This window comes from Camellia sinensis, chromosome 11 (genome assembly GCF_055761805.1).
Source record: "Camellia sinensis isolate YWXY chromosome 11, ASM5576180v1, whole genome shotgun sequence".
NCBI classification, from domain to species: Eukaryota; Viridiplantae; Streptophyta; class Magnoliopsida; order Ericales; family Theaceae; genus Camellia; species Camellia sinensis.
This window is the reverse complement of record NC_138971.1, coordinates 152,004,470-152,031,190: the sequence shown is the minus strand read 5'-3', so window position 1 is coordinate 152,031,190 and position 26,721 is coordinate 152,004,470. Positions and strand designations below refer to the sequence as shown.

Sequence of the window (26,721 nt, the reverse complement as noted above, 5' to 3'; positions counted from 1 at the left end):
TTTTTTTATATTTTTGGTATTTAATGAATTTTTAAAAGATTTTTTGTTAGGTGTATTTATGATAGGTGTGTCTAAAAAGTAAAAAAAATTACTTAAAATATTAAAAAATTTAGTAAAAACAAAAAAATATGAAAAATAAAAAAATATAATTTTTTAAAAAATATTTTTTAAAAAGTGAAAACAAGCAAGCTAATTGGTTTGATGGTCAATTCTAACTATTTTTCTGAGTCTTTAAACATAGTACTGAACTATATTGTTCCAACGTTAGCTTTGCACTTAAGCCATCCAACCACTTCACTACCTTCAACCTTCTAACTCTCATTATGTCCTCCCCTCACTCCCTCTCTCTCTCTCGAACGCATCAAACACCACTTTCTATGTCACATTTTGAGCCCAAAATGAGTGTCCAAAGTCCCCTTTCCGGTGACGGAGAAGCCGAAAACAATGTAAAAACAAGAGAGGGAGAAGGAAAGAAGCCCAAAAAAGTGCCATTGATGAAACTATTCGCATTCGCAAACGCTTTCGATTACTTTCTGATGCTTGTTGGATCGATCGGAGCGTGTATTCACGGCGCTTCGGTGCCGGTTTTCTTCATTTTTTTTGGAAAGTTGATAAACATCATCGGCATGGCTTATCTCTTTCCTGCTGCGGCTTCTCATAGGGTAGCCAAGGTATATGCAATGTATTTTTATTTTTTTGATTCATTTTTTGAATTATTTTTTTGGTCACTTGGAAATTTTATTTTAAGTTTTTAAAAATTAATTTGCATCATTTTGGTCACTTGGAAATGTTTCCTAGTGAAAAGTCACCACTCTCCCCTCGTGTTTTTGGGTTGAAATCGTCACGTTTTGATAATTTGATGAGGGGTTTGACAAATGATTGTTTTACCATTTTTTTAAAAAAAATTTGAGAAAAAAAAATTTATGTTTATTTTTGTGTTAATGACAAAAGTTGATTGGGAAACTGTTTTATTTATTTATTTTTTTGGTCAGTTAAATCAGTCATTATTGAAACTGAAAATAAAATCAAATTTTCACTCATTTTTTTATTAACATTTATTATTACTTTCTAGAAAATTACTAAAAATAACATTTGCCAACACCAAGGATCCTCTAGAGTATTTTTTTCCTAAAGTTTCCTAAAGTGGTGTATTGTGTGGTTGAGATTTAATGTTGAAAAATTGATTTGACTTGTCATTAAATCTCAACCACACAATGCACCACTCTAGGAAACTTTAGAAAAAAAAAACTCTAGAGGATCTTTGCTCATTTGCCAAGCCCTTGTAAAACTGCAACCTCTTCTCATTGGTGAAGGGTGACCAAACAAAGGCATAACCTTTTCTTCTTTATTTATTTATATTTCTATATCTATATCTATATCTATCTATCTATCTATCTATCTATCTCTCTATATATTATATCTATTTATATATTATATAAAGAAAATAAGATTTCTAATTCACAAATTTTGTGAGAGTTTCAGGGCTCGTTTGGTTTGATTTTCTGAAAAAAATTTGGGAAATTTTCTCTACAAATAAGTTTTCAAAAATAACCAAACCAAACAAATTTTCCCAAAAAAATTTCCCAAAACTTGTAAACCAAACAAGTTTTCCAAACAAATCTCTCTCTCACACACATCAAATCAATCACTTTTTCCAAAACTCTATCTCAAAATAATTTTCCAAAACATCTTTTAAAAAAAACCAAACCAAACATGTTTTCGTACTTTTTATCTCTAAAACACATCTCTCAAACACAAACCAAACATACCCTCAATATCTTAATCTTAATTTTTTAATTTTTTGATTTAAAAAAAAATCTCAGAATTTATTGACTTCTCCCAACTCACAAGTCTTTTTGACTTCTTTCATACCTACTGTTACACCATTTTCAACTTGTCTCATACACTATGGTTAGTGATGTGATTGTTAAATTATTTTTACAAAAAATCTAAAAAAAATAATTTGTATATTAAAAAAATATTTAAAATGTAAATTCTTATTAAATCTATCTATCTATCTATCTATACTATATATTAAGCAAAAGGGGGTTTCTAACCCCAAAGGTCTGTGAGAGCTCCAATATGTCAATCCTACTCTTCTAATTTTTTGTTTTTTTTAAAAAAAAAAATCAACTTCAGCATTTATTAACTTCTCTCAACCCATAAGATTTTTTAACTTCTCTCACAATTACTGCAGTACCTTTTTCAAAACAAATAATTTGTATATTAAAAAAAATTTAAAACAAATATAAATATCTATATCTATATCTATCTATTTATTTATACCTATCTTTAATCCACAAGTTTTGTAGGGGTTTCAATATTTGAACCTTAATTTTTAATTTTTTTTTGATTTTTTTTGAAAAAAAAAAAAACTTGGCACTTATTAAATTCTTTCAAATCTTTTTAACTTCTCCAATTTACACAATCTTTTTAACTTTTCACATACCTATTGCAAACAGTGAGTCTCCTTTTTGTTTCCTCCTGCTTGACTTCTCACTTCTACACTTTCAACTTTAGTTACCACGTATGCAAACAGGAAGTCTTCTTTTTGTTTTCTTCTTCTTGACTTTTCCTTTTGTTTACTGTTTTAATATTATAGTTAGATAGCGCATAAAAATATTTGTGATTTGTCTAGCGAATAAAAAATTATAATTTGATTTTTTAATATGATTGAAGTTAGATAAATATAAACCATCACAAAGAGAAAAATGTGATTATAATTAGTCGAATGATTCTTTTTTTTTAATGTGATTGTACTTAGTTTAATAGTTCTTTTTTTCATTTATTTATTTTATTATGGAAAAAATGTGATGTGATTGTAATTTGTTCAATAACTCTTTTTTTTTAATATGATTGTTGTAGTTAGTTCAATGATTTTTTTAATGTTATTTAATCTTTTTATTTACTATTTTAATTTTATTTTTAATATGATTAAAGTTAAATAGACATAAACACTCACAAAGAAAAAAATGTGATTGTAATGTGATGTGATTGTAGTTTGTTCGATGGCCCTTTTTTTTAATATGATTGTTGTAGTTAGTTCAATGGTTTTTTTTTAATGTTATTTAATTTTTTTTATTTACTATTTTAATTTTATTTTTAATATGATTGAAGTTAGATAAATATAAACACACACAAAGAAAAAAATGTGATTATAGTTAGTTCAATGGTTCTTTTTTTTAAATGTGATTGTAGTTAGTCAATTGTTCTTTTTTTCATTTATTTATTTTTTTTATTATGGAAAAAATGTGATGTGATTGTAGTTTGTTCAATGATTTTTTTTTAATGTGATTTAATCTTTTATTTACTGTTTTAATGATTTTTCTTTACAATTATTTATGAAAAAATATAATTGTAGTTAGATAGCATAAAAATATTTGTGATTTGATTTGATTTTTTTTCTGATTTGATTTTTAAAGTATCAATTATTGATAATGATTAGATTGTATTTTGAAAAAAAAATTGTAATTGATTTTTTCAAATCACTGTGTTTTTTGAAAAAAAAAATTTGTTTTTTTAACTATCAATTCACTTAATTTGTGATTTGATTTTTAACTCACTGTGCTTTTTGAAAAACAAAATGGATTGTACTCATTAGGGTCACATAATGTACCAATTATTGATGATAATTAGATTGTATTTTGACCCCCAAAAAATTGTAATTGATCTTTTTAACTCACTATGTTTTTTGAAAAATAAATTATTGTGTTTTTTTAATTATTGATGATGATTAGATAGCATTAAAAAAATTGTGATTTGTATGATTGAAGTTATCTCCTTTTGTTTATAATTTTATTTTTTAATATGATTGAAGTTAGATAAATATAAACACTCACAAAAAGAAAAACGTGATTGTAGTTTGTTCAATGGTTGTAAATAATCTTTTTTATTTACTATTTTAATGGTTATTTTTTTCAATTATTATTTTTATTATGAGAAAAATGTCATTGTAGTTAGATAGCATTAAAAAATTGTGATTTGTATGATTGAAATTATCTCCTTTTGTTTATAATTTGATTTTTTAATATGATTGAAATTAACTCACAAAAAGAAAAATGTGATTGTAGTTTGTTCAATGCCTCTAAATAATCCCAATCTGAATTTTCTAAATTTTTTATTAAAAAAAAACACAACATTTATTGATTTGGTCAAAATCCTTTGATCAGCATTTATTGACTTTTTTCAATCCACATGTCTTTCCACATGACTGCATTTATTTATTTGGTCAAAATTTCTTGATCAGCATATAAAATCCCCTCATACAAATAATTATAGATACAATCTGTGTATAGTTACTACCGTACCTTTTTCAACTTCTCTCATACATTATGATTAGTGATAAGATTGTTAAATTATTTTTATAAAAAAATCTTAAAAAAACATAGTTTATATATTAAAAAAAATCTAAAACAAATATAAATATCTATAATTATCCCGTACATAGCACAGGTGATAGCCTAGTACTACATATTAAGCAAAATGAGATTTTTCACCCCAAGCCTTATGGGAGCTCCAATCTCCCAATCTAAATTTCCTGATTTTTAGATTTTAAAAAAAAAAAATCTTAGCATTTATTAACTTCTCCCAACTCCCAAGTCTTACCCTCATAATAACACTTTAATGCATTAAGAACAAGCATAAAATAAATTCTTTGAAATCCAACACATATGAATTCCTTGAAAAGTCCCAACACATATGACTATTATCCCTCATAATAACACTTTAATGCATTAAGAACAAGCATAAATTTTTTTTTTTGAAAAGTCCAACACATATGATTATTATCAAAATATTAAACTTTAATATAATATAATAAAAAAAAGACATTTAATTCCTCGAAAAATCCAACACATATGATTACTATCAAAATATTAAACTTTAATATAATATAAAAAAGGAAAAAAAAGAAGACATTTAGAAAAAAAATTTAAAAATCACAATTCACATATATAGATAATTGTAAATACAATTCGTGCATAGCACGAGTAATATGCTAGTTTATTATATAAGTAAAAGTGGGTTTCTAACCACAAATATTGTGGGAGTTCCAATATCTCAAATTAAAATTTCTAATTTTTTGATTTTAAATGATTAAGAAAATCCTCTATAGCTCTCATTCAAGCAAATATATATATATATAAAATATCTCTAAATTTATGACTTTCAAATGAAAAGTATATCAAATATATAAAATAAAAAATAGAAAGTATACTAATCCATTTCAAAATTTAAATTTGAGGGCCACTAAATATGGAAAGCATTCCATTGATTTAAATTTAAAATTATAATGATTTATCCCATAACCTATAAGTTTTAAATAATGATTTATTGTATGATTTATCTATATATCTATATACTATTATAATTACAAAATATTATCATTTCATTAAGATTGAAAGTTATAATTCTTTTTTCTCATTTTTTTTTATTTTGCTCAATTTTTTGTTAATATGTGTTACAATATGATTGGTTAATAAATTAATTTTATATTCTTAAAATAAAATTTCAAATTTGGATTCTTACTTAATTTATTTTACTATAATTGGAATGAAATCAATATTCATTCCTTAAATTTTGCATCATTTATTAAATTATAAAATAAAATTTCAAATTTAAATTCTCTTTAATATTACGACAATTAGAATGAGATAAATATTCACATGTGTCATAATATTATTGGTTTAAATATAATTTGTTTTAAATACATGTGTTCAAATTATTAATGGCTATTAATTTTTTGGGTGAAGCACCAATAAATCTCAAAATATGATCTTGTGAACTGTTTAGTCCTCCCTTTTTCTTATGAACCCAAAGGTGCTATTAAAGTGGAAATTATATAAAATGGTAGTCATTTACATATATAGTTTAATTTTTTAGAGATAAAAATAAGTTTTTCAAAATGTAAATTACCCATTTGGACAATTTACATTATAAAAGTTTTGAATTTTCTCTCATTCTAGAACAAATTCCACATTACGAACAAAAATCTAATACTCTAATGTAACACTCCAATAACGTAACACTTATACTAGAAAACTTCTTGGTGTACTTTTTCCAAACGTAATAACGTAATACTAAAAAAAAATTATTTAGTATACTTTTTCCAAACATAACACTCCAATGTAACACACAAAAAAAATTAGTATACTTTTTTCAAACGTAACACTCCAATCTGTGTAATCCCAAACATAATATTCCAATATAACATATTCCAATGTAACACACAAAAATGCTAAAAAAAAAATTAGTGTATTTTTTTTAAACGTAATACTCACAGTTTAAAATTATTCATTTGGCCAAAACTTACTACGGAATATTTATATTCCTTTTGGAACAGTTTGAAGAATCTCATATTCTTTTTTTTTTCAGTGTTATATTAGAATGTTACGTTTAGAAAAAATACACTAAGAAATTTTTTTGTATGTTACATTGAAGTGTTACGTTTGAGAAAAGTACACAAAATAATTTTTTTATTTTTTTGTTTGTATTACATTAAAGTGTTATACTAAGGAATTTTTTTAAGTGTTGTATTGAAATGTTACGTTTAGAAAAAGTACACTAAAGAATTTTTTTGTGTGTTACATTAGAATGTTACATTAAGGAGTTTTTGTGTGTTGCATTAGAGTATTACACTAAGGAGATTTTTTAGAGTATTATATTAGAGTGTTACATTTAGAAAAAATACACTAAGAAAATTTTTGTGTGTTACACTAAAGAGTTTTTGTCTGTGTTACATTAGAGTGTTACATTAAAGAATTTTTTTGGAGTGTTATATTAGAGTGTTACGTTTGGTAAAAATACACTAAAAATTTTTTTATGTGTGTTACATTAGAGTGTTACAATAAAGAATTTTGTTGTATGTTACATTAGAGTGTTATACTAAGGAGTTTTTTTGGAGTATTATATTAGAGTGTTACGTTTGAAAAAAGTATGTAAGGAGTTTTTTATGTATTACATTAGGGTATTACATTAAGATTTTTTTTAGTATTACATTGTAATGTTACGTTTGAATGTTACGTTGGGGTATTACAGTTTGAAATTATAAATTTAGCCAAAACTTACCATGTAGTTTTTGTACTCATTTTGAAATATTTGAAAAATCTCATATCCTTTTACAATGTTTGAAAAATTCTATATTTTAAGTCATTTTTGTATTCCTTTTAAAATGTTTTCCAAATAAAAAAGATTTTTACATAAAAATTCATCCAAAATTTGATTATCATATATTGTATATACCTTACCTTTATAGCGCAAAAAAAAAAAAAAAAAAAAATCATAATAGAAATAAAGGTACAATCATAAATCTAACCTTTAAATAATATATTAAAATCTACCTTTCCAAAATCTATGGAACTAATTGGTCTATGTAAAAATCTTTAGGACTAGATGGATCAGCATTCCTCAAGATGGAATTTATAGGTAAATTTTCTTAATTTTTTTTTTCTTTTTTTTGTTTTAAATTTTATAAAAAAAAATTATATCCTTCTAAACTATAAGGACTTGAACAATAATTTTTTTAATATAATTTTTTTTTTTTGACAAAAGAACAAAACATAACTTTTTTAGTACATACCAAACATGGTGGATTTTGTTAGATTTTTTATTTATTTATTTTATGTCAATTGTCAATGAAAGAAATTAAAATATAGAATAAAGATATTTTTTAGCTCAAATTGTTAAAAAGTTAATTTTGCTAAAATAAATTAGACAGAAATGTTAATTTTTTTTAATTAAAAGTGATAGTTCGTTAAATTTTTTTTATTTAAAAAAGGGATTATAGGTGATAATTTATTGTTTATCTAAAATTATTTTCAGATTAAATGAAAATACCATATTTAATTTTCCTCTTACCTTTTTTTATTCAAATACTTTTATTTGTAAGAAATTTGTTTTTGTTCTATTTAATATTTTATTGTAATTTTTAAATTAAAAATAATTTCCAAAAGTCATATTTAAATTATTTATGCCATTACAAAAGGTAAATTTTTTTAATATCAACTTACTGATAGTTTGGGAAGTATTAAATAAATATATTTTTTTACTTTTTACGAAAATATGTATAGAAAAATAAAGATGTGATATGACTAAAAAAAGATAATTAAATATATTTTTTTACTTTTTACGAAAAGATAGGTAGAAAAGTAGAAATGTGATGTGTTCCAAAAAAGATAAAAAAAAAAAAAAAAAAAAAAAGTGAGCTAATATAGTAATATGGCACTTCCCAAACAATCTTTTATTCGATGATCCCTTTCTAAAAGGTATATTTTGTAAATGTTTTCAAGAAAAATTCTATTAGAAATCTTAAGTATATTATTTTTTCTTTTATTCATTAATATTAAATTTTTAATAAATTTTATTTATTATTTAAAAAATAAATTAGCAAATAATTTATATATTTATATACATAATTTTGTTTTGGTTTCGCAGGTTATTTAGTGTTTCTACCCAAGTTCACTTATATTTAATTTGAATTTTTAAATTTTTGCATAAGTCCTCACTTAATTAAAAAATTATGTTATTAAATCTTTAAAAATTTTCAAACTTGACTCAAATTGTTTGGGTTGAGCTCACTTAAATTTGCAATTCTAGTAATGGGGGGTTGAAAATTACACGATTAAATTTGTGACAAATTAAAAAATAATAAATAAATTGTGATAAAATTATGGGACTTAAACTATAAATTTCAATTTTCTTTGTTTGCTTAATTTGAACCCAAAAAATTAATTATTTATATTATTTTGTATAAAAATATATTATTAATTTTTTTTGCATACCTTGCATAGCACGTTTTATCATTAGTTTATAAATAATGCAAATTTTGCGCAATAAATGCGATCGTTGTTGTTTTCTGTGTACATTCTGAATAGTTTTTTATTTTTTATTTTTTATGAAACATTGTTGTTTATTTATTTATATATAGCTTAATTACAATTTGTTTTTTATATCTAATTTTGTGTTGCAGTATTCAATGGATTTTGTATATCTCAGTGTGGCCATATTATTTTCATCATGGACAGGTATGAACTAATTAATATTAATTATTTCATTTCTAGTAGTTTTTTTTATTTTTTTATTTTAATATATTAAGGTGTGTGTGTATTGATGTGAATATGTCTGTGTAGAGGTGGCATGTTGGATGCATACAGGAGAGAGGCAAGCGGCGAAGATGAGGATGGAATATCTACGGTCCATGTTAAATCAAGACATTAGTGTTTTCGACACCGATGCTTCTTCCACCGGTGAAGTCATTTCTGCTATCACCAGTGACATCATTGTTGTTCAAGATGCCATTTCCGAGAAGGTATGACTCTATTTATTTATTTTTTTTTTAAAAAATATTATTGTTACAAACTTTTAAAATTTGATCTCTGAACTATCCAATTCAAAATGTTGTGGAATGACTATAGAGCCGCCTACAGCGAATCCCATTGTTAGGAGGCTTACAATCCCTGCCCACTATTTTTGAACTATACAGTACAATCAATTGGAGATAAATTTTTATATAAATTTTTTCATCAGAATAGCATAACTGTTATATTTTTGTTATTAAATGTCATTTTAATAGAGATATATTGTGTTTTGAAATAATAACTCCCCATACAATCAAGTAATTTTGTATATTTTTCTTTTTGTATATCATTACTCTTCTTATTTAGAGCATCTCCAATGCACTAGGCATATAATCCTTGTTAGTTAAAATGCCTAGTGTGATTCACTTTTTTCAATTCCAATGCACTAGGCATATGATTAGGCATTTTGGCTCAACTCATATTCACTAGCTACATGTAGCTAGCCTTCAACGCTAGGCAAAATGTATTCAATCATTAGGATCGTTTCCCTCCATCTTTGTTGTTGACGTGGAATTCTATAAAATTAATAATATTTGGATAAATAGCTAAAATAAAGAGTATGGTTGGAGTAAAAACATAAAACAGTAGATAGGTAAAATAAAATATATACTTTATAGTAATATTTAAATAGGTAAAATACCTACTACCGTTGGAGATGCTCTAATATATTAGGAGTGTGGAAATATTTGTTTGCAAAGAAAATATATTATAGACCTAACCGAATTGGGGTTCAATCACATTAGTCATATTAATTGTCACCAATTTCTTATGATAACACTGCACTCATCTAGAATATATGCAGTACCATTAATACTGCATTCTAAGTATTTTTTTTTTTTTAAGAAAAGAATAAGATATGTCTATATATATGTATAATTTAAAAAAAAAAAAAATTACTACGGGCTTGTCTTGTTTCCTAATCCCAATTATAAGAAAAATTATTAAGTATTCCTAAAGTATCACATGTCTATACTCTTTTATTAATTATCACTCATCATGTCCTCTCACGGTCCACTATCGTCCAACACAAAATCGTAAGTCTCACTTTCTTCACCAATTATAATATCCTAATAACTTCCCCAATTATAAGGGGAAATTTTGAAATTTCATTAGGAATTAAGAGAAAATCTTCATTAAAGAGACAACTAGAAGAGTAGGACTTGGGGTCACTGCTGTGCCAATGGCACAGTAGTGATTGTTATGCCTCATTTTGAAATGCATTATGGGCTTATTTTTATGATCTGAACCGTTCATTTTTTAATATTTGTTGAGTACTTCAAGCCTACCAAAAATCATATTAATCGGATATCAATAACTACATGATCGAATTGCATATTTTTATACTATTTTTCAAAAGAAAAACTTGTTTATTTTTTTGGTTATCAATCATATAGTTATTGGTATCCGATTAATATGATTTTTGGTAGGCATGAATTACTCAACAAACCTTACAACATGAACGGTTCAGATTATAAAAATAAATCCAAAATGCATCACAAAATGAGACACAACAGTCAAAGGTACAGCAGTAACCTCAATTCCAAAAGGAGTAGGTCTCACAATTAAATTTTCTGCTGTCATTAATACCCTTTCCTACTTCTATTAATTAAGGGGCAGTGGCACCCCAAATTTATCAGGACCCAACATTTAAGTCCCTCAATGTTGTCAAAAGAACAAGCTCAAAGCATTTAATTCAAACTTTATTGTCAAAAGAACAAGCTAAAAGCATTTAATTCAACAGGACCCAACATTTAATTCCAGCATTTAATTCAAAGAATTTAATTCAAATTTTGGTAATAAGCCCCTCAATTTCAAACTTTATTGTCAAAAGAACAAGCTAAAAGTATTTAATTCATTAAGGATAAAGTTTAAATTATTTAAAAGATATGGCAATAATACCCTCAACTTCTATCATTTTCTTACATTAACACAAACCGACCATTGTCTACTATCACTGACCACTGTCGGGCACCGTTGATCGCCCCGACCGACGACGATTTTTTGGTGACCACTGTTTGTTCGCAAAAATTTGCTGACAAGGTTCTCTGATGAAAGTAAAATTTTACTATTATTGTTATCTTTCCATCACACTTACTATAATTATTACCATTAGTCATAGTATTAAATGAGAAATCAGTCAAAATATTGAATTAATAACGGTAACAGTAAAATTTTACTATTTCGCTATTAAATGTACTAAAACAATATTTTCGTTTGAGATCTTAAAATCAATATTCAAACTGATAATGATAAAAAAAATATTTATACATATAGAGAGAAAGAGAAAAAGATATATAGAACACATATATTGGCTTAGATCTGGTTCAAACCAGAGTAAAAATTTACTGTATGAAAAATACAGCATCATGAGGAGACGAAGAGAAAGAGATGGAGAAAATATAGAACTGAGAGATCTCAAATCTGAAGTCTTGGAGGTGAAGGATGGCGATGATGGTTGCCGGTGGTATAGTGGCATCGAATGGCACTGGTGGTTGAGATAGTAGTGGTGGCAATGGTGACGAATGGTGTCGGTGGCTGAGACGGTAGTGGTGGAGATGGTGTCGGTAGTGGACACTATGGTGGTGGTGGCGGTGGTGGTGTAGACAATGGTGGTGGTGGTGGAGAGAGTTCTTAGAAAGAAATAGAAAAAGAAAGAGCTGAGTAAGAGAGAGAGAGAGAGAGAGAGAGAGAGAGTTGAGACAAACTAAGGGAGAGAAAGAGGAGAAATATAGAGAGAGTGTGTGTCCATAAATGGGTAAATTTGTCACACAGAATATAAATTTGAAATTTTTTGTTCTTACAAGATTTCTTTATTTTGGAGGAGTTTATAAGCTAAAAAATTAAAATTTGTCCTTTTCAATAAAAACGGGGTCTAGGAAGGAGTTATGGCCAAAAATCTCTTTTTATTTTCCAATCTTACGCAACTTTATTCAGATCAACAGCTCTTACAAGAAATTTTTTTAAAGGCCATTGATAGACCTATAGAGTAAACTCTTAGCCTCCGTTTGGGAAGTGGGTTGACTTTTTGGCTTTTTTGACTATATGAGCCTGGGCTCAAAAGCTTAGTTTGGGAAGGGCTTTTGGCTTTTTGGTTTTTTTGATTTTTTTGTGAGAGAAGAGTGTAATGATTATGGGGTTGAATGGGATGTTTTGTCTGTTGTGGCTCATGAGCCTATTCTGTCTTTTATGGCTCATTGAGCCAAAAAAACCCAATGAGCCCTTGCCAAACCAACCCTTAATGATATTTGAAAATTACGTCCTTACACATCAAAGTTAGTTAGGGATTTGAAACCTTGTTAATTGCATGAAAAGTATACCCACTAACCAATTTGGATTACCTTACAACTTAAACTCTTATTATTGTAACTAAATACAATTAAACTTAGTTAGTTGTGTCTATACTAAGGTTGAGATATAGTTATTTTTTGTTGTAAATAATAATGTCATAAATATATTATAATTATATACTTTTGTAGCCCAAAAAAACATATAATCGTAATGCATTTGTGGCATTATTACTCACACGTTAAGAAATAATTTTTGGGTTTTATTTTGGAGTAATTTTGGGTTTTGAGGTGGCATCTCTTTAATTTGTTTTCTTACTAGTCCTCTTTTATCTGCATTCAACAGTTGAAGGGACTGGAATTCTATCCAAAATTTATACATCCCTAAAATGGAAATAGAAAAAGGAAATCTAGCCTATGCATAGCATAGAGAAATTGGGAAAATTTGAAAAAAATCATGACAAAGATCATAAAATATGGTGATTTTATTTACATCATCAGTAGAATAAAAACCAACAAATTACCTTTTCTGTCCAAGGGGGTAATCTTTACTTTTTGAAAAATGCTTGGAGCACTAATTAGTGCTCCCACTAATTAGGTGGTAGTGGATCCCGTCATTAATGATGTGATGTTTTGGTCTTAGAGTTGTATTTTTTTTTTTTTTACTTTTTTAATGCATTAGTGCTATTAGTGGTGATATTTTTAGTGGGATGAATCATTGTTGCAGTAATTATTGTTATGTCTTTTGGGAGAGGTTTTTCAGAGTATTTTTTAATGATTTGAATTATTTATATTGTAAAATTTGTTGAGTAGATCATCCATACAAAAAATCAAATTGATTACATATCTATAATTCTATAACCAAAGCACATTTATTTCTATAAAAATTAACAGTTAACATAACTTTCATAAATTTTTAAAAACAATTGAGATATAATCAGAGAGTTACAAATATTTGATTAATTTGATTTTTATAAAAATAATATTCTTAACGAACCTTACAATATAAATAATTTAAATTATCAAAAAATACACTCAGGAAGACGTCATAAAAAGAGGCAGCAGTAACACCCCCTATCCCCTCTGGGGGGGTTAATTTTGGGGGGTAACTAGTCTGACAATGCTTTTACTTTTCTGAAAATGGTTCTGAGTCCAGTAAATGCCCAGCATTTATATGGATCGTTTGAGTAAAAATCATAATAGTGTGAAAATATGTTATTTTAATAATAAAGATAGGGATATGATAAATTATAATATTTTTTAATTTTTTAATTAAGATGTATAATTGATAAACGAAGTCTTATTTGAGTTGCTTCTAACTTTTTTGATCTTGACATTCTGTACTATTTTGTTTGATATAGATTTTGTTTATAACTTATTAGGTAAAAATAACTTAAATAAATTTTAAAAAAAATAATTTTTAAAAGCTGTGTGAGAAATGCTTTTGATTTTTATTTTTGGATTATCAATTTTTAACAAAACAGCACCTAGGTTGCACAATTTGAAGTTTAATGGGGAAATAACATATCAGTTGAAAAATGTAAAAAAAAAAAAATACAGATTAATGATAAAGTTTATAAATCTTAATTATTAAAATCAAAAAACAAAATCATGTATTTATACTTATTTTTGAAAAACTAGCCTGATTTGTAATTTTCTCAAGTTTAATTAGCTTTGCTGGATCAAAGGATATCTTTTATTTTTAAATCTTTATATTCCAATGCATTTTAAATTATAAAATTATGTAAAATTTTTAAAATATAATCTTATAATTAAAAAATTATTGAGACAAAGGAAAAAAAATTAAAATTAAAATTAAAATATGATCTACAATTGGATTGGACACATACATCCAATTACGGTAGATGCAATCCAATAGAAGTGGACAATATTCAATGCCCAAAAACAATGACGGAAAACATCCCACACAAATAAAAAAGGTAGTTTGCTTGTTTTTGATTTTCTAAAAATACTTGTCAGAAAATTCTAATTTCTTATTTTTTATTTTTTTTTGTTTATATTAAATTTTTTTAATATTTTAAGTAATTTTTTTAATTTTTAGGCACACCTAACAAAATACACATAAAAGTATAATTTTTGGGGAAAAAATGTTTTAAAAATTCACTAAATATCAAAAATATAAAAAAATAAAAATAAAAATAAAAATACAAGAATCCAATATATTTTTCGTACTTTTATATATTTATTAATTTTTTAAAATATTTTTTCATAAATTTTTTACTTTTTATATACATCTAAATAAAGTGAGTCTAAAAAATAAAAAATATATATTTATTAAAAACAAAAAAATACAAAAAATAAAAAATTTAATTTTTAAAAAACTTAATTTAAAAAATTCAAACCAAACACAGATTAATTTTTTAAAATATTTTATTAGAAATGTGTGAGTGAGAGAGATTGTGTGAGTGGTGTGCTTGTGCAGGGAGGGAGGGAGAGAGTCAGAGAAAATGAGAATTTTGATTTTTTTTTAAAAAAATAATCTGAGTCGCAGATTTTTAATAGAGTGACGTGGTCCAATCTATATCGTCCTCTAAAAGAAGTGCTGGAGAGAGGATCTGAACTCAGACGCAAAAGTGGACAACATTCAATGCCCAAAATCAATGACAGAAAACATCCCATGCAACCGACCCAAGTTGGGTCCACCTTGTAAACATACATGATTACTTTCTATTTTAATTAAAAAAAATTGTCTCCATATTATTTTTTATTTTTTATTTTTTTGGACAATTAGAAGGAAGAAAAATGGGTGGGTGCTCGAATTTCGTGGGTCAAAATTTGGGTCAAATTCAAAGAGAGGGAGAGAAGAGAGGAGAAGGAGAAGAGAGGGAGACGGGGTGCTGGTTCTGCCGCCGTCCTCGTCGCCTCGCCGTCCTCGCCGCAGCTCCGTCGCCTCGCCGTCCTCGTCGCCTCACCGTCCTCGCCGCAGCTCCGCCTCTGCCTCTGCCTCTGCCTCGCTGCCACACCTCCGCCCCTGCCTCAGCCCCGAGTTTGTTGGCCCCCTCCCCTCCCCCTCCTTCTCTTCCTCCCCTCCCCTCCCCTCCCCTCCTCCTCCTTCTTCCTCCCCTCGTCTTCTTCTTCCTTCTGCTGAAAAAAAAATAAAAAAATACAAAGATCAAAACGACGTCGTTTTGATCTTTCGATCCATTCGACCCACGAATTTTCGATCTACCAACCGGGGTTGTAGGAGGAAATACAAGGCCATGGATAAATGTCATTGGGCCACTTTAGTATAATTTTTTATAATTAAATTTTTGTGGTTTTGATTAATTTTTGAAAAATTAAAATTTTTATTTTTCAAATTTCTTTTTAGTGATTTTTTAAATATTTTAAGTAAATTTTTTATTTTCTAAATGCACATAATTTAGCTACACATAAAAAGTAAAGTATTTGCGAAAAACTATTCAAAAAATTTAATAAATACATAAGAATACGAAAATATAGTGTATTTTTATATTTTTAACTAAAAACAAAAAGATATGAAAAAATAAAAAAATTAAATTTTTAATAAGTGTGCTCAATTTTTTGAAACCAAATAAAAGTGATGCTTGGATATCTGCACTTGGTTACCCAATAACTGAGCCTAGGGTAATCCATTTCTGAAAATTTTGTGGTGTCAGAAAATTTATTAGAAATTTAAATATTTGGAGGAGATTTGTATTTGGTATGAGTTTGGAATCGTGATTTTATCCTCATATTTTAAGGTTTTGTTTAGTTATAATTTTTAAAACATAATTTTAAAACACATTTCAAAATATATTTTGAAAAAATGTTTGGTTACAGAGGATTTTTTAGAGAGTTTTTGAAATTTGAATTTTGAAAAGATCGGTTTTGGTCTATTCGGCCGTCGTCTTCTTGGACATCTTCTTGGATGTCTGACCGGTTGACCGGAACAGTGCTCTTTTTATTTTTTATTTTTTTTTGCAATTGTCATATGTTATTTGAAAAAAATATTTATTTTTTTTTGATATTTTAAATACATAAATTATTTTTTTAGACCAAAATGACAAATTATTTGGCCATTTATTTAAAACAAACAAAAAAAAAATTAAATAAAAATTAATTTGTCACAGTAATTTTTAAAAAATAAAAAAATATTTGTAAACAAAATTTTTTTTTTTTTGAATAATTATTTTTTTGAATTGAATTTTAAAAAGAATTTGGTTATGAGTTTTGAATAGAATTTTCAATAGAGTTTTGAGTTATATGTTTGATTATGAGTTATTAGTTTTTTAATTAAGTTTTGAAAACTCTTTTTAAAATTCATAACCAAACAACTTTTCACAAACTCAACACTCATTTTAAAAATTTAACACTCAATTCAAAACTCTTTTCAAAACTCATAATCAAACAAATTTTCTCTTTCAAATCATAATTTCAAAACTCAAAAACTCAAAATATAACTCTATACTTGTACGGGGAGGAAATAATTCTCCTCGTATAATCCTGTTGACCAAGTCCACGCTCCTCCGTACGACGTCGCTTTGTTACCTGAAAACACAAACGTGAGCTAGCCGGCGGGTGTGTGCCGGAAACCTCTCCGATGCCTAAGTCAGTAAGCTTGACAAATAGACAGAGTTTTATGCTTTCAAAAAGAATTATGTTCAATTACCTCCTCCAAGGTGATGTTTGTGGGCTTTTATAAGTTTCCCGTGGCACAATCCTAGTAGGACTTGTATTTCTACTTGCAGAGTCCTCCTAGGATTCATACTCCTAAGGATAATGCTTATCCTTTTACACCCTCCCCCACTGCTTAAACCAAGTGGGATGGTTTTCTCCATGGCCGAACTACCATTTGACCGAGGTAAAGTAGGCCGAACTATCCTTAGTTCAGCCCTTCCCTTTACTCTTCCTTATATCGGTTTCTCATCTGTTCAACCCATGGTGTGTTTGAACCGAACCAACGACTCTCGACGGGTATAACTCCCAAACTGGTATACCTTCAAGGCCGGTCTAACTTCAAGTTGCTCCCAGACCGAAGTACATTTACAATCCTCTAACCGAAGTAACTTTATCATCTGTGAGCCGAAGTAATTTCACCTCCTTGGGCCGGAGTAACTTTGTCTCTCCAAGGCCGGAGTAACCCTGCTCTCCTGGGCCGGAGTATCCATTACGCCCTTTTTACTTAGTCCTTCGCGTTTTGGGCCTCAAAGCCCAACTCGCAGCTCGGCCCAATTTTTCCCAAAAATTACCCTCTCAATTGCCCCTTAATTCCATCTGTGCAACATGATTGAGATTACCAGTCTACTGGCCGAGCTAGAGTTTATTAAGCCTTTTCAGCCGAGCTAAAAACCCTTTAGCCTCTCCAGCCGAGCGAAAAACCCTCGGGCTCTCCAACCGAGCTAATTTTACTTCGGGCTTCACTATGTCCGGTCAAAACGTCTCTTCAATCACAGCGACTGTGACGCTTCCCTTTCCAATGACACGTGGCAGATTCTGATAGGCTGAGGACGGCTGTCACGCCGTCTTTCGTACTTCGTGAATTTTGAACAGTCCCGCCCAAATTTTGGGCTTTCTAACAAAAACAATCCCTGAGGCTAAGGTCCCTTCACTTTTGCTATTCCTTCATCTTCTCTCTACGCTCTCTTGCTGCTCGTGTTCTTCCTTTTACTGCAACAGATTTTCAACTTCAGTCCCTTCTTCGTTAACCTGGTAAGCAAATCCACTTTCCCTTCATGTTTTTTTTTTTTTTTGCTTTCACATTTGTTTTATGCAACTGTATATCTTGTTTTGTATGTTTTTTGCCAACACTTTCTTCCATTTGCTGCTTTTACTTCCGTATTTTTATGAAAAAAACCAGTAGAACTTCATGTGTGTATGAACTATTATGTAGAAAAACCAGTCTTAGATCCAAAATCACATAGCAACCGAACTAGGATACTGTTTGTCCAATATTGGTAGATCACTTCAGTCAATAGCCGAACTAGAACTTGTAGAGACAACAGTAGCTTCAAAAAATAACCTTCTGATTTACTTTAGCCGAAATAAGATCACCGAACGAAGTCTGAATATACCAAACTAGGAACCTCGGTTTTCAACTGAACTAAGCTTTTGGGGCCAAGCAAGCTTTCTTAGTTCCTAAACCGAACTCAGAAAGCTGCCCCTAGAGGCTTAACCGAAGTAACTTTATTCATACTGCAACCGATTTAGGCCTTGGGGCTAAACCAGCTTTCTTAGTTTTTAGACCGAACTCAGAAAGCTGCCCCTAGACGTTAAACCGGTCTACCGAGCAACCTGCCCAAACCGAGCTACCAAACCTTTCGATGAACCGAGATAGAACCAGCTTTTTGAGGCCGAAGTAGGGCTCTTATACCTTGCTTTTAAATTGTAGCACGGTCCATTGATCAGTGCTTTAACCCCCTCTTGTTTTTTACTTTGCAGACTTAGGTTACCCAGGCACTCCTGCGTGCGCTCAACCGAGCTACTGAGCACGATTTTTGCACCGATATAAATTATAAGTAAATTATTCATCAGATGGGTAAGTATAGGTATCTAGTTGAGACCCCTGGTGGCATGGCCGAATTTAGGAAAGATTACCAAATTCCTGATGACGTCCATCTGACGTTGGCCAAAAAAGATGTTATTCCTTGGGAAAATGAAGGCTTCGTCCCTTTTACCCTTCAATCCATAATAGAAACCGGACTACGGTTTCCTGTCCAACCGTTGATCTGCGAATTTCTTAGGCAGACTAGGTTATGCCTCACCCAACTGTCCACCAATACATACCGCATTATTATGGGAATAGCCGCACTAAACCACCAAACCGGACTAAACCTTGGCCTGGCCGAAATTTTCCATCAATACTCCATCGGCTCAAAAGATGCTGGGTGGGTCTATTACCTTAGGATTCGCCGCCGCCGAGAGAAGATAGTTAAACATACACCGGACAAAGATCTTAATGACGATGATTTCTTTTGGGTCTCTGGGAACTTTGAGGATTTTCAAGCCCAAATTCCTGCCCGACCTATAAATTGGAAAAAGGGAGAGCCTGGTAATTTACCTTCGGTCTTCTTCCTTGTATGTTATCTCGGTTTTTAGTCTATTGACCGAACTAACACTTCTCTTTTTTGCAGATTTCGCCCACCTCCGTTCCCTATATAGCTATCCCAACCTTGCAATTTTGCGAGCCGCACTACGGTGTCAAGAAAGGAGTTGGGCTAAGCTTCTAAACTTTGAGCCGACCTATCGGTATAGCGGTCGCCGAAAAGCAAGAGTAACCGATTTCCTTCTTGAGGAAGCACCAGAACCGGACCCAACCTTGCCCGAAATACGACTTGTCCCATTAACTGCTGAAGAGGAGATGGCAAAGAAAAGCAGAGTCAGGGCCCTTCTGACCGCAACAACCAGAGCTGAAGTACCACCAACTATCGAGGCGCAGCCTGCCGTTGTGGCCCTCCTTTCTCAACGGCTTTCTTCGTCCCGCCCTTCCAAACGCGCCCGATCTACATCGACCGAACAGCAACTTGTTGATGAGGTTGAATCCATCCCCCAGAGTCCTCAACCTTCCCCTCAACCGGAGCAAACAGACCGAGCTAAATCTCCGAAGTGGGCTCCGCCGCTGACCTTCAACGACCGAGACATCAAAGCTACTGACTCGGTCGTGGCTGAAAAAGACCACCAACTGGCCTTTAACCTGGCCAAAAGTGTGTGCCTCCCCAAGGACATGGAGCACCACTTGAAGCAACTGAACACCGAAATGAAATCAATTCGGTCTGCTTCCAAGTCCATGATCTTGGTAAGTAGCTCTGTCTGTTTTTTCTGCCCGTATTTTCCAACTTTTACTTCGGCTGAAAAGAAATTTTTGTTTTGCCAGGCCTTACAAAAGAACAATATTACATACAAGAAAGTTCAAGAACTAAGAAAAACTACAAGGCAAGCAATGGCAGAAGCCGAGGCAAAGGCGGCCGAACTAGCGGATTCCGAAAGGAAACTGTCCGAGCTTCAAGCAGAGAACGGTCGACTTGCTGATGTGGTTAGTTCGGCTGAAGCAGAGAAGCAAAAAGCAGCCATTGTAATGAAAGACAAATATCTGCATGAGCTGCTGAAGCTTGAGAAGAGAAAAGACGCCGAAATAAGCGAATTAAAAAAGAACATGGAGGCGGCCGAAAAGGAGGGGTACAAGCGAGGTTACAAGGAGGCAGATGAGGCCTATGTCAAACAATGCGACGCCGCCAAGGAGCTTTTCTTCAAGTGCGGCTGGAGGGCGGCTGTGGAGAAGCTCGGTCATGATCAACAGACCGAGGTCTTCGACCCTCCAGCCTACTTTATACCGAAGTCCCTTGCGGCGTATGCAGACGCTCTGCAACAAGAGTTTCTGGAGGGCTCAGACACTGATGACTCCTCTGCTCCTAAAGACATTCCGGTTGTTGGTGCCGACCCATCACTTCGGTTGGAACCCATGGTAGAGGACCTTCCTATCGAGCAGCCGAATGAAGACGTGGTTCCAACCGAAGGAATCATGGCAGCCGAGAGTGAGCTTCCTCTTGAGACCGGTCTTCGAGTTGGTGATGATGCGGCTTTTGATGCTGAAATTGATGAACTTTTCTCTTAATTTTTTCTTCTCTTTGTAACCGAAGTATGCCCCTTTGTAATGACTTTTCTTTGAATGAAAATTTTACGCAACTCTTATTCCGGTTGTTGTGTGTATGCTTGCATTTGTAATGTCTTCTATTTACTTCTAGTTTTATTTCGGTTTTGGCTGTTTAAACTATGCTTACTAGCCAACCACTCCTTAGCTGATATAATCACTTCGGCTGAGGAGTACAAAGTGTTGGTTTATTCCAGCCAACCACTCTTCAGCCTTGTACTTACTTCGGTTGAAGAGTAATAAGTGTTGGTTTATTCCAGCCAACCACTCTTCAGCCTTGCACTTACTTCGGCTGAAGAGTAACAAGTGTTGGTTTATTCCAGCCAACCACTCTTCAGCCTTGCACTTACTTCGGCTGAAGAGTAACAAGTGTTGGTTTATTCCAGCCAACCACTCTTCAGCCTTGCACTTACTTCGGCTGAAGAGTAACAAGTGTTGGTTTATTCCAGCCAACCACTCTTCAGGCACTTACTTCGGCTGAAGAGTAACAAGTGTTGGTTTATTCCAGCCAACCACTCTTCAGCCATACCCTTACTTCGACTGAAGAGTAACAAGAGTTTGTTTATTCCAGCCAACCACTCTTTAGCCATACACTTACTTCGGCTGAAGAGTAACAAGAGTTGGTTCATTCCAGCCAACTATTGAAGTTAGTTTTTCCAGCTAACTTATAGTATTTGGTTATTCCGACCAAATGTCCTGCAGCCTGGATCCTTATCCTGGGCTTAGGAAGGGTGTTGGTTTAATCCAGCCAACCTCTGAGTTAGTTTTTCCAGCTAACTTAGAATAGAATGCTTGCAATATACTTAGTCTTTAAAGCCAACTTTTACAAAGAATAATTTGTGCTAAAAATAATTTCTCATTTTATTGGAGGAAGAGAAAAGTACATATGTTTGAAAAAGAAAAGCTAAAAGTAAAATAACTTGAGATTGGCCGTATTCCATGGCCTAGGGATTGCCTTGCCATCCTTGTCTTCTAGGTGGTATGCCCCTTTGCTTGCTAACCCAACCACCTTATAAGGACCTTCCCAATTTGGGCCTAACTTGCCGTCTCCTGTGATCAAGGTGTTTCCCATTACTTTGCGTAGTACCCAATCCCCAATCTTGAATTGTCTTGGATGTACCTTTTTGCTGTATTTTCTGATTAACTCTCGTTGGTATGAGGCGATGTGGACTAATGCTCTTTCTCTTCTTTCTTCTGCAAGGTTGAGTTCTAAGGCTATGGCTTCTCCATTTAAGTCTGGATCAAAATTTTCGCTTCGAATTGTGGGGAGGCCAACTTCTAGTGGGATCACTGCTTCCATTCCATAAGCTAAGGAGAATGGTGTTTCTCCGGTTGATCGCCGGGGCGTGGTGCGGTAAGCCCATAAGACGTGAGGAAGTTCATCTGCCCACTTGCCTTTTGCTCTCTCTAGCCTTTTCTTTAGTCCATCCAAGACGACTTTATTTGATGCTTCAGCTTGTCCATTTGCTTGAGGATATGCCGGTGTGGAATTGTAGAACTCTATCTTGTATTCTTCACAAAATCTTCTGAAGATTCTGCCGTCGAACTGAGTACCATTGTCTGAGATGAGTGCTTTTGGTATGCCAAACCGAGTGATGATATTCTGCCAGACAAACTTCTTCACATCTTTTTCTTTGATTGACGCCAATGCTTCTGCTTCCACCCACTTTGTGAAGTAGTCTGTTGCTGCGAGAAAGAATTTTCTTCCCCCGGGCGCTGTTGGAAGTGGTCCTACTATGTCCAAGCCCCACATTGCAAAAGGCCATGGGCTAGTTAATGGTAGGAGTTCTCTTGCTGGCTGATGTATTTGGTGCGCGAATTTTTGGCATTTCTCACATTTCTTCACATATTTTTCTGAGTCTGCTTGCATATATGGCCACCAATATCCTTGCGAAATAGCCCTGTAAGCGAGCGACCTTCCACCTTGATGACTTCCACACACCCCTTCGTGTATTTCGAACAGGAATGCTTCTACTTTGCTGGGATGAACACACTTGAGGTAAGGCCCAGAGAACGACTTCTTGTATAATGCCAAAGATGGAGATAGCCAAAACCGCTGCGACTTTGCCCTTATTCTGTTGGCTTCTTTTTTCTCTTCTGGTAGGATGCCGTCTTTTAGGAATAGGATGATGGGGTCCATCCAAGAAGGGCCTAATTCTGTGCAACATACTTCTTCTGCTTCGGGGTCTTCTATGCTTGGTCTTGGTAAGAAGTCGATGAGTAATGGATGAGAGATTGATGTATCTGCCAATGAGGCAAGGCCTGCTAGCTCGTCCGCTCGGCTGTTTTCCTCCCTGCCAATTTGTTCTATCCTTACCACATCAAACTTCTTGATCTCCATTCTGACTAACTCTTGGTACTTGGCCATTCTGTCGTCCTTTGCTTCGTATTCGCCAGAAATTTGGTTTACCACCAGCAGAGAGTCACTGTATACCATTAGTTCGGTTGCTTTCATGAAGTGTGCTGACTTGAGTCCTGCGAGAAGCGCCTCATACTCCGCTTCATTGTTGGATGCTGGGAAGCCAAGGTTGATTGCTTGCTCTATAACCAGGCCGTCTGGAGAGATGAGGACTATGCCAAGCCCTGCACCATGTCGGTTGGATGCTCCATCCACAAAGAGCTTCCACATCTCTCCAACGAATAGTTTCCAGCAAGTGGAAGGATCAGACGATGTCGTGAGGTCAAGAATGGTGTTTTCTTCAAGGTCCATGTTGGCTGTTTGTCCTTTGTCCTCTGTTTGAACTGCTGGTGAGCCTTTGTTTGTTTCTTCCTTGTTGTCCTTAGTATGGTTTGCCTTGGTGCTTGATTGACTACCTTCTACTAGGGGTTGCGCTATTCCGGCGTCAACTTCCGTCCCTAGTTCGGTTGTGTCAGTTAGGTCGACTGGGCAGATATGATGACTTCCAGGAGTAAATTCTGCGACGAAGTCTGCCAAAGATTGGGCTTTTATTGCGGTCTTGGGCTGGAACTTGATGTAGAATTGTCCCAACTCTACTGCCCACTTCAAAATTCGTCCACTAAAGTTCGCCCTTTCAAACAAAGCTTTTAATGGAAAGGCTGTGAGGACGACTATGGTGTGGGCGTGAAAGTAGTGCGCCAACTTTCTGGATGCCATCATTAAGGCTAATGCTAGTTTCTCCAAGGGCAAGTACCTTGTTTCGGCTCCCAACAATGTCTTGCTGACATAAAAGATGGGCAAGTGTTGTATTCCTTCTGCACGAACCAACACTGCGCTGACTGCGTGCTGAGAGATTGCCAGGTACAAAAAGAGTTCTTCACCAGGTACTGGAGTAACAAGTAGTGGTGGTGAGGACATGTACTCCTTCAAGCTTTCCAGAGCTCGGTCGCATTCTTCGTCCCACTCAAATTTGGCTTTTAAAGCTTGGAAGAACGGTCGTAGTCTGTCTGATGACCTGCTTATGAACCGGTTGAGTGTAGCCGCCATACCAGTGAGATGCTGCACTTCTTTGACTGAGTTTGGTCTCTCCAACTCCTGGATTGCCTTGATCTGAGAGGGGTCTGCTTCTATACCTCGGTTGGTCACCAGGAAGCCCAAGAATTTGCCAGATCCAACTCCGAATGCGCATTTGGACGCGTTGAGGCGCAGCTTGTGTTTCTTCAGGATCTGGAACATCTCGCCTAGATCTTTAAGATGGTCATTCTCATCCTTGCTTTTGACCACCATGTCGTCGATGTAAGCCTCCATTGTTCTGCCTAACAATGGTTCAAACATCTTGGTGACCATCCTTTGGAATGTCGCCCCTGCGTTCTTTAGGCCAAAGGGCATGACCTTGTAGCAATATAACCCCCTTGGTGTTGTGAAGGATGTGACCTCCTGGTCTGGTTCGTGCATGGCGATCTGGTGGTAGCCTCTGTATGCATCCAGAAAGCTAAGTCGGTTATGCCCTGCCGTTAAGTCCACCAGTTGATCTATCCTTGGTAGAGGAAAGCTATCTTTCGGGCACGCCTTGTTGACCGTTTTGTAGTCGACGCAGACACGCCATTTACCATTCTTTTTTGGCACTACAACTGTGTTGGAGATCCATCTTGGGTAGTGCACTTCTCTTATTGCTCCTGCCTCCAGCAGGTTGCCTACCTCTTCTGCCACTATTTCGGCGTGGTGGAGTGCCGATCTGCGTGTGCGTTGGATGACTGGTCTGGCGGATGGGTGGACATTGAGTTGGTGACTGATGAAGTTTGGGTCAATACCTGGCATGTCGTAGGGCGTCCAGGCAAACACTTCGATATTAGAGGTCAAGAATTCCAAGACCTCTAATCTCTCAGTGCTGGACAACGATGAGCCAAGCAAGAAGAACTTATCCGGGTTCTTCTCATCTATTTTTACCTCCACCAAGTCCTCCACCGCTTTCTGATCAGCCTCTTTGCCAACGTCCGCGAATAGTTCATTACTCTCTGGTTCTTCCACCGAATGAACGTATCCTTTGGCAGCTCGGCTTCCATTTGCTGTGGCGAAGCACTGTTTTGACATGATCTGATCGCCATAGACTTCTTCAATTATACCGGCGTCATTGGGGAACCGCATTACCTGATGGTATGATGACGCTACCGAACGCATGGCATGCAGCCATGTTCTGCCCAGGATGATGTTGTAGGTGGAGGGGACCTTCAATACCCAGAACTCCACTTGTTTTGTTACACTTCCTGCTCTGACTGGAAGGATTATTTTGCCGACATGCCACTCTGGCATGGAGTTGAATCCAATCAGGGGAGAAACTACAGGTGCCAAGTCTTTGTCTTGCAGCTTCAGTTGCTTGAATGTGTCGTAGTACATGATCTCACATGAACTACCCTGGTCAATCAGAATCCGCTTGACGTCAAAATCTTTGACTCGGAGAGTGACAACCAGAGCATCATTGTGAGGACAGTATATTTGATCTAGGTCCTTATCTGAAAAAGACATGACGTTTGTTGCCTCTGTTTTCCCCTTCTTGATGGCAGGTTGGGCACTTAATACTTCCCTAAAGTGTTCAACCTTCTTGATTGAACCTCTGAGCTCACATACGCGCTCAGGTTCAAAAACTCCATGAATTACATTGATAATGCCTTGAGGTGGTGCATCGATTAGCATTCTGTTTGGATGGTCATTATGATCTTGGGGGGCCGGTTGCGCTCCTCCTTCAATGTATTTGTCCAAGTGGCCTGCTGCCACCAATTCTTCCAAGTGCTGTCTCAGTGGCGTGCAATTCTCAGTTCGGTGCCCCTTTTCTTTGTGGAAGGTGCACCGTGATCTGTCGTCGTAATCTTTCTGAGCTTCCCCTAGCTTGGCTGGCCACTTGACGAAAGGCTCGTCTTTTATTTCGCTCAGAATCCGATATATTGGTTTTTTGAACACCGTTGTTATGGCAGTGCGGATTCTCAACCATCTTTTGTCTGGGTCTTCTCCGTTATCTCGTCTGCCACGCCCGTTTATATTCTGCCGATCTACTGTATTGACCTTTGCTGAGGTCTTCTTTTCTGG

At 33.4% G+C, this 26,721-nt stretch overlaps 1 protein-coding gene across 2 annotated transcripts in view; it reads left to right on the top strand.

Moving 5' to 3' along the window:
* The first annotated feature begins 265 nt into the window (after nt 1-265).
* LOC114297127 (ABC transporter B family member 2) overlaps nt 266-26,721 on the top strand; it is a 53,137-nt gene continuing 26,681 nt past the window's right edge. The window contains exons 1-3 of one of the 2 annotated variants that reach the window (XM_082895897.1): nt 266-671; nt 8,966-9,020; nt 9,126-9,304. In XM_082895897.1, coding sequence (XP_082752023.1) covers nt 324-671; nt 8,966-9,020; nt 9,126-9,304 — 582 coding nt within the window. In that variant the 5' untranslated portion in view covers nt 266-323. The remainder of the gene's footprint in view (nt 672-8,965; nt 9,021-9,125; nt 9,305-26,721) is intronic. The other variant, XM_082895898.1, reaches the window with a different exon arrangement.